The sequence below is a fragment of the Xyrauchen texanus genome, chromosome 14, assembly GCF_025860055.1.
Source record: "Xyrauchen texanus isolate HMW12.3.18 chromosome 14, RBS_HiC_50CHRs, whole genome shotgun sequence".
NCBI classification, from domain to species: domain Eukaryota; kingdom Metazoa; phylum Chordata; class Actinopteri; order Cypriniformes; family Catostomidae; genus Xyrauchen; species Xyrauchen texanus.
This window is the reverse complement of record NC_068289.1, coordinates 33,623,709-33,638,818: the sequence shown is the minus strand read 5'-3', so window position 1 is coordinate 33,638,818 and position 15,110 is coordinate 33,623,709. Positions and strand designations below refer to the sequence as shown.

The 15,110-nt window shown below is 38.0% G+C and overlaps 3 protein-coding genes across 3 annotated transcripts; 1 reads left to right on the top strand and 2 right to left on the bottom strand.

Moving 5' to 3' along the window:
* Positions 1-2,544: 2,544 nt before the first annotated feature.
* Positions 2,545-6,135, top strand: dnajc28 (DnaJ (Hsp40) homolog, subfamily C, member 28). The gene is made up of 2 exons (XM_052142568.1): positions 2,545-2,650; positions 4,729-6,135. The coding sequence occupies exon 2, from the start codon at positions 4,751-4,753 to the stop codon at positions 5,882-5,884; it is 1,134 nt and encodes a 377-aa protein (XP_051998528.1). The 5' UTR covers positions 2,545-2,650; positions 4,729-4,750; the 3' UTR covers positions 5,885-6,135.
* A 457-nt stretch (positions 6,136-6,592) lies between these two features.
* LOC127654990 (uncharacterized) lies at positions 6,593-7,585 on the bottom strand. The gene is made up of 2 exons (XM_052142574.1): positions 7,514-7,585; positions 6,593-7,020 (listed from the first exon to the last, which is right to left on the bottom strand). Exon 2 carries the CDS (start codon positions 7,010-7,012, stop codon positions 6,635-6,637), a length of 378 nt encoding a protein of 125 aa, XP_051998534.1. The 5' UTR covers positions 7,013-7,020; positions 7,514-7,585; the 3' UTR covers positions 6,593-6,634.
* A 417-nt stretch (positions 7,586-8,002) lies between these two features.
* Positions 8,003-13,384, bottom strand: LOC127654989 (calcipressin-1-like). Its single transcript, XM_052142573.1, has 4 exons — positions 12,883-13,384; positions 11,758-11,931; positions 10,405-10,564; positions 8,003-9,694 (listed from the first exon to the last, which is right to left on the bottom strand). The coding sequence occupies exons 1-4, from the start codon at positions 12,967-12,969 to the stop codon at positions 9,522-9,524; spliced, it is 594 nt and encodes a 197-aa protein (XP_051998533.1). The 5' UTR covers positions 12,970-13,384; the 3' UTR covers positions 8,003-9,521.
* Positions 13,385-15,110: the final 1,726 nt, after the last annotated feature.

The following is a 15,110-nucleotide window of genomic DNA, read 5'->3' as shown; positions in this document are numbered from 1 at the left end:
GATGTTTGTGTTTTAGGTAGATAATTGTGTGTAGTGTTTTGAAAAAAGTGTTTTATGCAATTGAAAACTGAGTCAAAGGCTGACAAATAGCTGATGGTTTTGGAGATTTGGTATGTAGTTTTGCACTTTGAGTGAGAGGTTTAAATAATCGTGTGACATGAAAAGATTTTGATGTGTAAGCAGTTGGAAAAAACTGTAATTGACATCAGTTTCTTCCACACACAGTGGAGTGATCAGGTCGGCACGGCAGAGGTAGTCACAGATGATGAAGCAGGAGATGTGTAAAATACAAAGCTTCATATTGTTAGCATTCTAACTGAGTTTTAAATTTTTATCCCCTGTAAGATTTTTTTTATTATTATTGCAATTGTTAACAAACAGAAGATACAAAAACGGATTTTCACACAATAAACAAGTTATGGGTCAAAAGTTAACCAGATCAATTTCAGATGAGATTGCTGGGTTTTCTCAGAGAGCTATGTTAGAAATGGGTTCATCTTGAACATAATCAGAATTCAGCTAATCTATCTATAAATTACAGAAACGTCTGTGTGTGTGTCTGTGTGTGTCTGTGTGTGTGTGTGTGTGTGTGTGTGTGTGTGTGTGTGTGAGTGTGTGTGTGTGTGTGTGTGTGGGGAGTGGCCACTCAGTGTGCAGTGTGTAGCAAAGCCCTCCTGCTCTTGTTCTATATTATATACAGTTGTTTTTCACTTCTATGCTGCAAGACTGAGCTCCACAGAGAAGGCTTGTTTCTGTTCCTCTGCCTACTAATGCAAACAAGACAAAAATGTTTGATGAGTCACAAAATAAAACAACTACATTATAACATAACTATAACACGCGCTTTGATTCTTTCCGTACATTTGGGGGTTTTAGAGATTTAATTGAAATCAGATATTAACATTACTGCCTAACTATTTCTGAATAGGATGTCTACTTCATAAATATTTGGAATAGTATGGAAATATAAGGTTCAGAACTAAAAACATATATGGAAATCGAAGAGTCATGGGTGGAGTCTGGATGTCATCTAGTGGAAATGATTGGTACTGCACACACAAATATTTTTTCCCTAAAGTTCATTTATTGAGACATCAGCCTAAAATCTGGCCCAGAACTTGTTCAGATATTTAGCATTGTTTTTCTTGAAGTTTTAGAGTTGAAAATGTATTGTAAATATATATATTATATAATACAACAATATGTATTTTATATATATTTTTTACAATTTTCATAGACTTCTAACCTTTTTAAACTTTACTTTTACAACTTTGTTTTACTTATTTAATAATCTGAGACGTGTACCCTTTTAGTACCCTGATAGTTCGCAGTGCGTAAGTAATGTTAACAAATACAACTATTTATTTTAATAATCATTAGTAAACGTTGAAATTAACATGAGCAAAAATCAATAAATGTTGTAGAAGTGCAGTTTTCTTTTTTACCTAAATGATAACTATACTGGATTATAATAACTCACCAATTATAATCCTCTCCTCTGTCAAATTTGCCATCGATAATGCCATGCTGTTTAACTTGGGTTTAATGACAATACAAGAAACCGGGACATAAGACCTCACACGCTTTCGACGTGCGATTCCGAGAACACTAAATGAACGAGCACGTTCTTTTCGCCTGTATGAACACTTCACACACGCTGGCACTGCCTGTGTAGTTTACCTGTTTACACGTTCATAACATCCTACTCGAAACACACGTTTTCGACGCCCATTTTTGTTATGATAAACGCGCGTCAAAAGCGTGCGTTTTCGGTGACCCCCAAAGCGCACGTCAAAAGTGTGCGTTTTGACAGCCAAACGCGTTTTGTTATGGCAAAAACGCACGCTTTTGACGCGCGTTTGGCTGTCGAACGCACGCTTTTGACGTGTCAATGTGCAGTCGGACGCCTGGCCAGGCGTTTGTGAACACTTCGGCTTGCCATAGTGTCAAGAGTTGAGCACGCACAGAATTAAGAGGTTGAGCGAGAGAGAGAGAGAGAGGGACTTGACAGAGCGCAGAGAATAAATTTGTGAGAGCACCTGAGTAAACTGCGTGAGAGGGTTATTATTGCACGTTAATATGGATAATAGCAAATACATTTATTGAGCACGGAATCGTTTTTTCTTTGCTCAAACGATTTTTTTATTTGCGATTGTTAATTTATGTTCAAAATATAATGCAATGTGCTTGCAAAATATAGTTCTCTGTGCTCAAAACTTACAATTACTCGCTCAGGAATGAGGCACATATATAACGCCATAGAATTGGCACTGCCTTCTTACGTTTTATATATTACCTAAATAAATGACTGAACAGAGAGTGTTGTTGCAGATGTGTCCTGAACAGATCTGTTAAAAAAGTAGAAGAAGAAAAAAAGAAACCTTTCTTTAAAAATTTCTCTCAAAAAATTTTATATTTAAATTAGTTTTTTTTTTACGTCCTGTAATCAGGCTGTTGAGATTTGTCGCTCTCTACAGGACAATCTCTATATTACGCAGTGCAATGGAAACAATGACTACATTTCCCAGCATGCTGTACCAATACATAACAACAAACCCCAGTGCAAAACGCTGTCCTTCATTACACAAAGACATGTTGACCTATATACACACACGCTGGAATGGAAAAGAATATGAGTTAAATCAGTAAGGTATGTTCTTGATATTCTTTTTGTTGTATTTAGGATGAATGTTCTGAAGTGTCTATGGTTGTTATGTAGTTCTGTGCATTAGAAATCTTATGCTACAACACAATAACACTGGGATATTTAAAATGATCAATATATGCACATGCCTCTCGTAATAATGTAATAACTTTACAGCCCGCAATCATTACTGTCATAGCTTTGTGAGATCATCTGACCTAGCAAGACGCTAATGGAAACTGGGATAGTGTCATGCTATGACTGTAGGATGTCCGTCCGTCCGTCCGTCCGTCCGTCCATCCATCCATCCATCCATCCATCCAGTGTTGTTGTGGTGCCTGGAGAAGTGGATATGCACTAAATTTATGGCCCCCAGTTTTTTTTTTTTTTTTTTATCGTCCCAGCAAAGGATGAACGCCCTGTGTTATAAACAGTGACATGTAAGACTAGTCTTGCATATTTAGTTCGATAGTACATATTATTACTCGCCAGACGTTTGACCTCAGCACAATGTAACTAAAAATGTATATTAAGCAAACTCAGAGAGGCCTCTTTATATATATATATATTCACACAATATAGTATATTGTAATTTTTCTTTTCTTTTGCTTTATAATTTTAATCACATTTTAGCTTTTTAAAAATGTCACATTCTATCAATTTTTCTGTTGTCATGAAATTGCGTTTTTACTAATGAGACATGCTGTTGTCACGGTTTTAAATTTCATACATATTATTAACAAAACAATTCACAAGGTGGGAACCTAGTAATGAAAATTAGGGGCTGACAATTAATTGTCAAACAAATAATTGCGATTATGATGATTAATTGCCTGTTTTAGGTGTTTCACGAATATGACGATTAATTTCTATACAAACTCACTATGACCCAGCCAACCTGTATAGCTATTATAATATATTGTATTGTGCCTTAAATTCTTCACTTTCACACATTATTTAAGGCTCTCTGATTAACTCACAAGCCCTCATTTCTCATGAAGGAAGACTTTGAGATTGTGTTTCTTGCATTTGATTATCTCCACAGAAATAGAGCTGGACATCTCATCTGTCTCACTGCTGCACTGCGTGAATAAACCCCATTTGCATTACATGGCCATTAATTGAAACTGGAGTCCTTTGCGTTCACAAAATTAATACATTTATACCTTGTTTATTTTTCATGGGAGTTTGGCGAAAGTCTCTGTTGATGGCGTGCACATCAGAACGCTTTAGAAGTGATTCATCTTCACAACTGAATGACACATGTGCTTTTTCCTGCACTAATCAGACAGCATGCAGGGAAAGACGAGGCTGAATCCAGCTTGAACTGTTTGTATTCAGTAAAAGGGACTCAGTGTTCAAAACTACACAACTCTATCACTGGCGAGTAAAATGTTAATTTCATTATTGAAAGTGCGGCATCATTTTATCATGCCTCACTTTACTTGTTGCCAGTGGCTAATAACAGATGTTTTTTTGGTCGCACAGTGAGACGGACGGAATACTCCAGTGCATATATCTGCGAGTGTGTGTTCGTGAGTTTACAGCAATGGGTGAGGAACTGACTGCCGCACGAGAGAGAGCACAAAACACAGCCTTTTTTTTAATGTTATTATGAAACTGAGAAGAGCAAAAAATATTTTCTGTTCATTATGAGACCGTGGCGGGGCAAATTAGACTTGTCAATTAATTGGAAACACTGCGATTGGATTAGCTACTCATGTGCTGGACTGTCATATTTTTGGCTAATGCAGCACACTACTGAATGATGTGCATCAGAGGGGATTTAGAAGTGGGTATACACAATGCAGACTTATAAAGAAGCGGGTATACGACGTATACCTGCGTATACCCTGCACTACATCCCTGCATCCATCCACCCATGCAATGCACTGTATGGTTGGTGTATAAATAACATTCTATACAATATACACTGATATATAATTATGTATTCCAGATTTATTTTACACCAAAATGAGCATAATGAATTGCACGCAATATGCACTTAAACAACTTGTTAAAGGTTTGTACTTGGAGATGAATCCTTTTTATTTTGCTTTATCTTGTAATTTCACTATGTTCAGGTCCTGTTTGCATGGAAGAACAATGAGCTGTTCACTATTGTTACGGTTACACCCAGGGAAACTCCACAGAGCTCTGCTGCCCCTGTGCTGTCCCCCTGCACTGCGAGCTCTCAGCTCTGTATCTATCAGCCGCAGCTTAAAGGAAAGCTATCGTCTCCTGCAATTGCCTGACGATGGAGCCAGCAGCCCGGCAGAAGTGAAGGAAGCTTACCTGTGCCTGGCCAAGCTGTACCATCCAGATTCTGGAGCTCCCACCGCAGATGCAGCTTTATTCTCCCAAATAGAGGAGGCCTATAGGGCCGTGCTATCCCATCTCGGTCAGCAAAGATCAGACTCACAGTACACTCAAATGCATGAGGAAGAAGAGGAAGATAAAATGAAAAATCAAGCCCCTCAACACAGACACTACCTCAGTTTTGAAGGTGTGGGGTCAGGCACTCCCAGCCAGCGGGAGCGGCAATACCAGCAGTTCCGCGTAGACCGTGCTACCGACCAGGTCCTGGAGTATCGACGAAAGGAGATGGAGCTGGCGGCAGCTGAAGAGGGAGCTATGGTGATCCGGGATGCACGATTACGCAGCAAGCAGATCAAAATCACCCAGGCGCTGGATAGGCTGGTGGAGGACCTAATCCAGGAGTCAATGGCCCGTGGGGACTTTCAGAATCTCCCTGGCACTGGCAAACCGCTCAACAAGTTTGACCATAACCCATACATGGATCCTATGACTCACAATCTCAACAGAATCCTCATCGACAACGGTTACCAGCCTGAGTGGATTGTGTTACAGAAGGAGATTAGGGAAACCATCAGAAAAATAAGAGAGAGTTTGCAGAATGTCAGGGCCAGATTAGGGGATCCCATGAGCCACTCAGAAAATATTCAATGGAAGGATCATTGTGATGTGTTTGCAGATGAACTGGGGAAACTCAACAAGAAAGTGGACAACTTTAACCTGATTGTGCCTCTAATGAGTAGGCAGATGGTGCATTTTAGCTTGAAAAGAGAGGTGGAGAATATACTGAAAACCGATGAGCTAATCAGGCAGGAGAGGGATAAAAAAAAAGAAAGAAAGCAAAAGGAGGGGATGGAGATGGCAAGAACAACTGACCACACCAGACAAGGACTTATCACATGGATACATAATCTTCTCAAATGAGATGGTATTGATCTAAAAATTTGGTGGTAGTTGAATCTTTTACAAAAAGTCATATTGCACATCAAAATAAAAAGAAATCATTAAACTCAAAACCTGTTAATAGTTCTAAAAATAGGTTTCATTTTCTTAATGTTTTGTCTTCTTTTGACTTGGAGGAGAATTATGACCTGGACATGTTCTTGACAGACAGTGTGAGATTCACTCTGGTACTGAAGAGGAATGCTCTAATTCTCTGATGTTTGCACAAAATCCCTGTTAATAAACATAAATTGTATTTAAATGAAAGAGTTCACACATTCTTTTTTTCTTCTTTCACTCGACACAATTGACCACACACTTTCATTAATAGGGAATGTTGGGATGCTTTCCTCATTGAAATGGCGACAGTTGATGAGTCAAATGTCCGTTTTTGTCAGGGTTTGATGGAAAATCATACCAAATTGCTTAAGCCTGACAAATGCCAATTGAACATGTTTGGTCCGAGAAAATAAAAACCAACAAATGTGGGAAAAGTTAACACACTGATACAGTAAACCTCATTGCAGTTGAGAAGAACTTGTAGCATTTACAAAACAAAGCAGACTGTATAGTTTATCATTTATTTTAAACAAGAAAGGCTTATTGCATTATATAAATGATATTGACATTGTAACACTCATTTAATGATGTAATGTAACAGAAATCATTTAAAAACTTTGCATAATTTGTATGGAAATCAATGCACTATGCAGAAGTCACTGACAGGATAATTTAGGCCCATTCCTGGTCTTTTCCACTGTACCCTGGAAGGTGTCCAAGAGCAGATGGGTTACTGATGACTACAGGATATGCTACACTGGCCCAGTCTTTAGCTATATACTGATGATATGGATCCTGTGAGTTCTCCACCTTCTTTGAGCGAATGTAGCTGAACATAATGCCAAAGGTGAAGAAACTAAAGAGTCCCACCATCAGACAGATGTAGATCATGCCGTAACCTTTATCTTGGACTGGAGCTCCACTCAGATGCACAGGTAGCTGGTGTGGTGGTGTATGTGGTGCTGATCCAAACGCCATTGTCTCGTTAAAGTAGTGCTGTAACCAGGACACCAACAGAGCATGCACATCTGTGTAGTTCTGCTCAAGCATTCTTCCCACTGTTGATAAAGAAATTGAGCTCAATATATCAATACAGATATGTGATCCATGGTATTTTACATGACATGTTTAGTCTTTACGAAGAGTACTTCATATGTACAGCCAAATCCACAATACCTATCAAAAGTCTGGACACTAAATTTAGTTTCTCGTGATCTTAAAAACATTTTGATCAGATTTGCTTACAATCAGCTTGAAATTATTTTGTATGCAAATTGTGCTCTTGTATGAACTAATTTATTTTTGTAAAATATTTTTGAAACAATATGTATCAAATGCAAAAAAAAAAGAAAGTAAAGGAAAAGCAGTCAACAAGTGTGAACAAGTTATTTTGTAGTTTTTATGACTTATTTTAAAATAGTAGTAATAAAGAATTGGCACAGTCGAAATCACTGTATCCAGACAACTTTAAGTCCAGCTGCTGTACAAATTAATATATTTAAGAACAAGAGAGAGAGAGAGAGAGCGAGAGAGATAATTGAATGAACATACCTCAAAGTCTTTGATGGTAATGGAAACTGCCTTATGGTTTAATAGAAAAGATGTGCTGTGATTGTTCCTGCTTGTCCACCTTGTAGCTCATCTACAAAATATACCAAGGAGGACTGGACAGTCTTTGAGATTTTAGTTCCATCCCATTATGGCCATATGACCACTTATCCACAAGGATCCCACCCACTCAAGATGTCAACAGCTTTAATGAATATTAAACTAGTCAAGGTCATTAGCTTCTACAGGGTGAAATGTCTAGTAGCCTAGGAGCCACATGACTGATCAGATACTGTACCAAAATGTTGCTGCGTCACAAAACAATTAGCAAGAAGAACTTCCAAATATAACATTGCATTATGGTACTGAAATACATGAATTGGACATAATGTTTCCATTTATATTTTATTTATATAAAATCATGTTGGACAGAAAATTTTCAATTGTTTCTTGTACTTTAATAAGCTAGTTTAAAAATGTTATGTTAGTGAAGGGGAGTATGAGTCATTGAGCATCAGCAAACTGTAAATATTTCTATCGACTATGAACTTGACCTTGATGGTGAATAACTCCACACTCATGAGGGAACAATGGTGTACATTGAGGCAGGCATTTGAGACTCATGGATTCTATTCCAAGGCAAAAAAAAAAAAAAAAGACATCACCTTGAAAAATCCTTAACTTGCGTCATTATTGCAATACCAGCATGCAGGATGAATGCCGAGTCATCTTTTTTAAAAGGCTAAATGCATAAAAATCTAGAGGCATGTGGGCAAAAGTCAGAACACTCACAATATCACAGACTAAAATACAGTTGTTCCAATGGGGGAAAGGGTGCCAGAAAAGGACACAGCACAACTTGTTGAGGAAAAACTTTTAATGTCAGGTTATGGCTGTTTATGATTTATGTACAACAGGGTAATCACCCAAGCCATCACCAAGTAAAGTCATTTTCAAAACAAGTAAAAAAAAAAATATATATATACAGCATATATATATATATATATATATATACACACACACACACACACACACACACACACAGACATAAACCGTAAAAGACATCAGAAATACATTATTAAACTCCATGTTATAAAATAAATTGCCGCTTTCCTGGTACCAAAGTGAACAGTTCTTCATCAAGACTGACAAATTAATTACAGTGTTATGGTCCTACATGATAAAAACAACTGAAGTGGATGAAATTGAAGATCATGCCATTTAGTAAGAAAACTTAGGAATTACTTCAAGGGCCAAGATGTCTAACTGATATTTCTGTCTTTTCAAATTTCAGTCAGTGTAGTTAAAAACATTGCAACATTGAACACTCATTACCATAACTCAACTTACCCCAGAATAATAAAGAAAATTGTAAGCATTGTATCAAAGAAAACAGATAATTGGACAAATACAATATCTAACTCAAAGTACTGTCAGTCATATTGTAGCACTTAATTATAATCTGTAATTTTGGAACATGTTGAGGCACAGGGTGGAACAAGACTTACAGGTGTCAATTTTAGGACAAAAAAGATATTCCCCTCAACATTTACTCTCATTCAATTTCTCAATTCAATAGTGCTCATGAGTATATAAGATTGTTAATTAAACTAAGAATTAAGCGTCTGAAAGTGTCAAATAAAACTAAAGGAAATACAAAATCGTATTAACAACACACGCACTGACTGGGATACAACATGCTTCCCAAGATACAAAAAACTACACAATAGGAGACTTGTGCTCCCCTTGGCCACAGTTACCAATGAAAGCACTCTTGAAAACCCCCAGACATTTTACTGCAGATAAATGAGTCACTCTACCAGCGAACGCATGCAATGAAACCATTTGCCCCGTAGGGTGGTGGACATATACATTATGTCTCTCTCCACAGGACTAGGTTCTGTCTTAAGGCATCCTCTATTGGTGTGGAGGACCAACAGCATGTCATGGCAGATCCTCCAGAGGGCCCTGTGATACTAAAGATTATGGAACAACGAGTGGTTCCAAAGGCTCAATGCATGACAGAGGAAGTGTATTCTGGTCGACGGGTCTGGATGATTTTCGGATGGGGACGCTGGCCACCCATCATATCCTCATTTCCTGAGCTGTCTTGGTCACTCTCACACACATGAACCACTACACTGGGAGTAGTGGGAGTTCCTGGTTGGAGTTCATACTTTTCACCTGGCAGAATGGATATAATTAAATCTTAGAATGAAGCAGTGCAATTATAAATTACCATAATTTTACTAGTTTTAAAAGTATGTGCCATTCAGATGACGAGGCTGTTCAAGAAGGTTCTCATTGCTGGGTTTAAATGCGTAAGAATATTTGATTTTAAATGCTTGAGGAATGGCATGTAATTATTGGGACAACCTTTGAAGTCCTTATGTAACTTAAGGGGCCGTTCACACAGAACTCGTTTGTGCATCCATTTACGCTGTATTGTTTTTCTTTTATTTTATATGCAAACGTGCTAGACGGCCAGCTTTGACCACTGCACAATGGATATTTTTTCAACGTCTTGTGCAGAAGTTAAAAAGAACTTGCACTTTTTAAAACACACTTCCATTTTGTTTTATTTATTGCACTGTGTCTAGCTTTTTTAATATGAACAGCCCCAACATTTTTACAGCAGACAGTGGTTTCAAAATTCACTTTGAGGTAGGCTATAATGGTGTAATTTGTTGTAGAAAAAAGCAGGAATGTCTCTTCAAGTAATGTTTACCACAGACGTTGTTTTACTCATAAATCGAAAAACTATTTTAAAAACCCAGATGGAACGAGCCTGCGGGTTAGCCTACAAACTGACATAAGGAAAAGACAGTTTTACTAATCAGACTACAAAAAGGATTAACAGTCAGTGAGAATGTGAGATGTTATGTGTACAGTACCTTGCCCAAGTCTGGTGATGGCACACAGAAGGTCATAGTTAAGTACAGGTGTGGTGTCCTTGGACTGCTCCCAACCTACAGGAGGTGATGGAGGAGGGGAGAGGAGGAACTGCTTATCTGGTTTAGGAGGTTCAAGGCGTGGACTGCCAATGTGCACGGACTAGAAAAAAGGCAAGTTGGAAAAAGAAAAATACGTTTATTCACTGAAGCTTGATATGAATTTTCAGCACACTTAAAAGCTGACTAATAAAATTAGGAATGTTATGCCTCACTCCTTGTCCTAACCAGGTGTGACACGATAAAAAGTTGAAATATAAATAAATAAAAATTGTTTTGTCACGATAGGTATCCTTTCTTATTGGTCTTCAATCATGCTCCACACAGCTGTATTTGAACATCACCTTTGTTTTGATTGGTTTCAGATTCACTTTCAGCGTGGTCTTGATGCATTAAATATGTTGCGACACATTCAGGGTTTTTTTCTGCATTATGGTGAAACACTCCACTGGATTATTTTGACATGAGCCAAAATAAAAGTTCTTCAAATACACAATCACCACCTTTTTCTAAAATGTATCACAACTTTACAAAAGTAACAGTAACTGGTATTTCCTAATATCAAAAATAATTTAAACAGAACACATTTTAGACAGGAGGAAAACTTTGTCCATAATTTGTCGATAATTCTTAGAGGTCCAGACTTTAAACCCCTTTATGTACTTGCCCTTATATTTACAGTGCAAAGCCATAAGCATAGGCAAGACCATGGATGGTCCTTCCTTTCTATGGTCAGGTCAATGTAGCTAATGAGGTAATGTATTCTAGAAATAAGGTGCTAGTTAAATTAAGTTTAGTTTGATTTCACATAGCACCTTAAAGTGTTAGCATGGTGTGTTACACAAAAGGTTCTATATATTTAGATGGTAAAAAATAAATATGATTGAACATAAACATGAAACACAATTAAGTAATGAAGTATGAATTAAATGCAATAAACCAACTTCAAGCATGTGGATGACTGTGTACATTAGATCACCGCTGAAGAACATTTTTGACCCAGAAAAAACCCTGACATTTGGTTAGGACATGGTGTTGTGTTACAGATGACTAAGTAAGAGATAATGTACAGTCAGCAGGTCATTATCAGAAAATAAAATATGATCTGGACCAGGACACAAAGCAGACAAGACATATTAAAATATTTATAATATATATGAATTAGCATGTTTTTTTTAATCATAATTAATTACAAGGAAGTGACCATGGGGTGTAATGAAACCAGACATACAACTAGCTCAGCTAGGTTTACACACACACACTCACACATACAGACTCTTTTATTAGGTGACATACCTTGGCAAAACAGAGTCGCACCTCCCTGCCATTAAAATCACTTTTGTGGAGTTTTGCTCTTGCCTCCGCAGCTGCCATAGCATCGGTAAAATTAATTCTCGCCCGACGGAAACTCTTAAAATACTGAAAGGTGACGTTGCTGTCAAAGGCATGGAACAGCTCCTCGAAACTGGTCTGTGGATGAGAAAAAAGCATCTTAATTTAATACATTTGGTTTTGTGACAACCAATCAGGCATTATAATGCTGAAATAATTTAGCTTGTTTTGCAGGATACAGACATATTGATATTCTGTAAAGGTTTCTATAATAAACCGTACTGACGCACACAGTGCTAATTTAATACACATCCTAAAATGACCACGTCTATCAGAGCTCAGGAAGATACTGGTTTCCAAGGTAACAGAGAGACTTAATGCAAGCTGTGAACGCACGGACAAGACCGACATGACAAAAAGTGTCCTAATGGACTATTTCAAGCTACACAGACTAGTATAGCAGACTATGGACCACAAATACAGAGTTATTTCTGTTGTGTATATGTACGTATATGTGAGCATATGCATTTGTGCATAACAGCTTACGTCATTTTCGAAAATCCCAAATTTTCCAGTCACATAACTTATTTAGCCCACCCCACAGCTCATTCACCATTTCCACAGCCTCCTCTTCCATGATCTAACCTCTACTATAACCAAACAGCTAGTTCAGTAAATAAATCAATCACACTTTATTTAAAGCGTTAATATATATATATATATATATATATATATATATATATATATATATATATATATATATATATATATATTAAAAACACATAAGTAGGTCATTTGTTCAATGACATATCTGATAGAAAGCACAAATCAAATTACAGTCAACAATAAAGACCAGAGGTCATATGAGACTATCAAACACATAGCCACATGTCTACATTAGCTGGCTAATATATTTTTATCATAGGTTCATCCTTTGTGCTTGATCAATCGCTGAAATAACGTGCATTTTAGGAGTTGTAACAAGCATGTTACATGTAATTAAAAAGGACAAAACTAACTGGAGGTTGTAAAGCACCAAATTATAGATTTGAACACTGGAAGCAGAGCACTACATCCATGAAGCCTTACCCTCTCCACAGGGCTGTTAAAAATATCTGGATCCCCTAAGGAAGCGATAAGGCAGAAAGGGTTGCACTTCATCGTTTTCAGATGCATAATTGATGCCTGTAGACGGACCCTCCGGAGGACTTGAGAGGTAAGAGAATGTAGAGGGCAGGAGGGACTGAGACGCGTCTGTTTTGCCTTCCCCAGCGTGAGGGCAGGAATGAAGCCTGTTTCAGGAAACAAATGCTATAAATTCCCCTTCCTGACAGTCCTTTTCAGACAGTCTCAGTCGAGGCCAAGACTGCAGTTGACGCAAGACTGTGCCAACAGACAGCCTTGAATGTTTTCAAGCAGTAAATGGGTCAAAGCCAAACTGAGCAATGCTAACGACTGTTGATAAAGGTAAAATGCCCTTGTATTGTGGTCATGTAACACTGGTTGAGAGAGAATATTCTAGAAGAGACTGCGCTCCTACAACACTGATCAGATGTCTTAAAGGCTTCGTAAGACTGTAGCTCATTCACACATAGCCTTTTTATATAAAAGCCTCTCTCAACAGCAGGCTCCACCTACTTTGGGGAAGGGGGGACTCTGCAGGCAGACTCCGCCCCGCTTTCCCCATTCTGGACTAAAACAGCTGCCTCTGCTGACTAATCACACACTGACACGAATACACACACACTCTGAGAGTGCAAGTGCCTGGAAAATATGTGCCACTGCTTTTCCATGGAGCTCAGATCCAGTTAAGCCATTCTCTGCAAAATTCTGACACCATTTCAGGACATGTGTAGTGGTAAAACAATGATCTGTATCACTCATCTCATGGTATGTTCTCTTTCATGTTGCCCCTCCCATCTGTATGGAAAATATAAATCAGCTGAGCTGGTCAGACGGGCAGCTGTGTTATCAAGAGCTCAATGCAGCATACTTTCCATGGGTGTTAATTCCCAGTCACCTCTCCCTCATTCACTCTGTCTGTTTGTTCCTTTCTGACTCCAGAGCCAGTGGATTTGTATCTTCATTATTAAAGAGCAGTTTTTTATTTTGCTATCTGTTTATCTGCTATTCAGTTATCACAATTCAAGCTTATTTTTACACCAGTCTGGATGACATAATTCTCTCTGGCCAGTATTACAAACACTATCCTTATTCACAGACACACGCACAATTATAAGGCCTACCAGATAAAGAAGCTGACGGCTGTACACCTGATGCACAGAGTTCCATTGTAATCCTCAATCAAGATAAATATATTAGCTCTGTGTCCTTTCACAATTTATATTTTGTAGAAATTGTATAGAGAGTTGATAACACAACAAAACAGTGGTTCTTGACTGCTGGGTCACAACCCAAAAATGGGTCATTGACAGCGGGGAATAACAATGCTAAATGCAAATAATAAAATAAATACATATTTTGTCATTATGTGAAGACTCGCCTGCCAACTCAATGAAAGAATGCTCAGAAAGCACTTTTCTCTGCTCTTCCTTCAGGTTACCATAATTAGCTCAGTAAGTGTGGTAACTTTCAGTAACTCTCTGAACCATGTATTTGCAAACTGCAGTTGGCTTGACAGGAGATGCCATAACAATTCGGTTTTTAAAACGCTTTTAATGTGAAAATAGATTTGAAGGCCCTGTGTTCAGTCCCATTCAGTTGCACTCCGTCTAACCGTTTGAAAGGAAGAACTCGCCTGGTGTGTATGTGCATTCCTAGGAGTGTTGAGCTGAGCACTGTCTCTGTACCAGACAGAAACCCATGCAGCATTCTATTGGAGTTTGTTGCAGTGATGATTTATGCTTCTTTCCATTAAACTCTGAATTTTGAACTTCCAAAAAGTGCAATGGAACACCACTTAGCTTGGAAACTCATATCATTCACTCAAACGTTTCTCCTCTCTAATTTAAGTTTTCATGTTTGAGATAAGCACAGAGATGTGTACTCTAGCCATAAGCACCTGCCACTCATGTGTGCAAATGTTTTAGTCCATAAGCTGTGTACATTGTTCCAGTGGAACCATGAGGGAATGGAAAAGGAAGAAACATGGAAGGAATCCAGGGTGGAAAATGGTGAGCAGAGCAGTGTTCTGTTGTGTTGCGGTACTTTTAATACGGGTGGAAAGAGCCTGACAGGTATTATTATGCATATAACAAACTCTTCATTCAGTTAAGTCACAAACAACATAAACATTCAGTTCAGTTGAGTTCAGTTGCATTAAATAGCTGTCCGAGGATCCAGAAATATAGGTCACA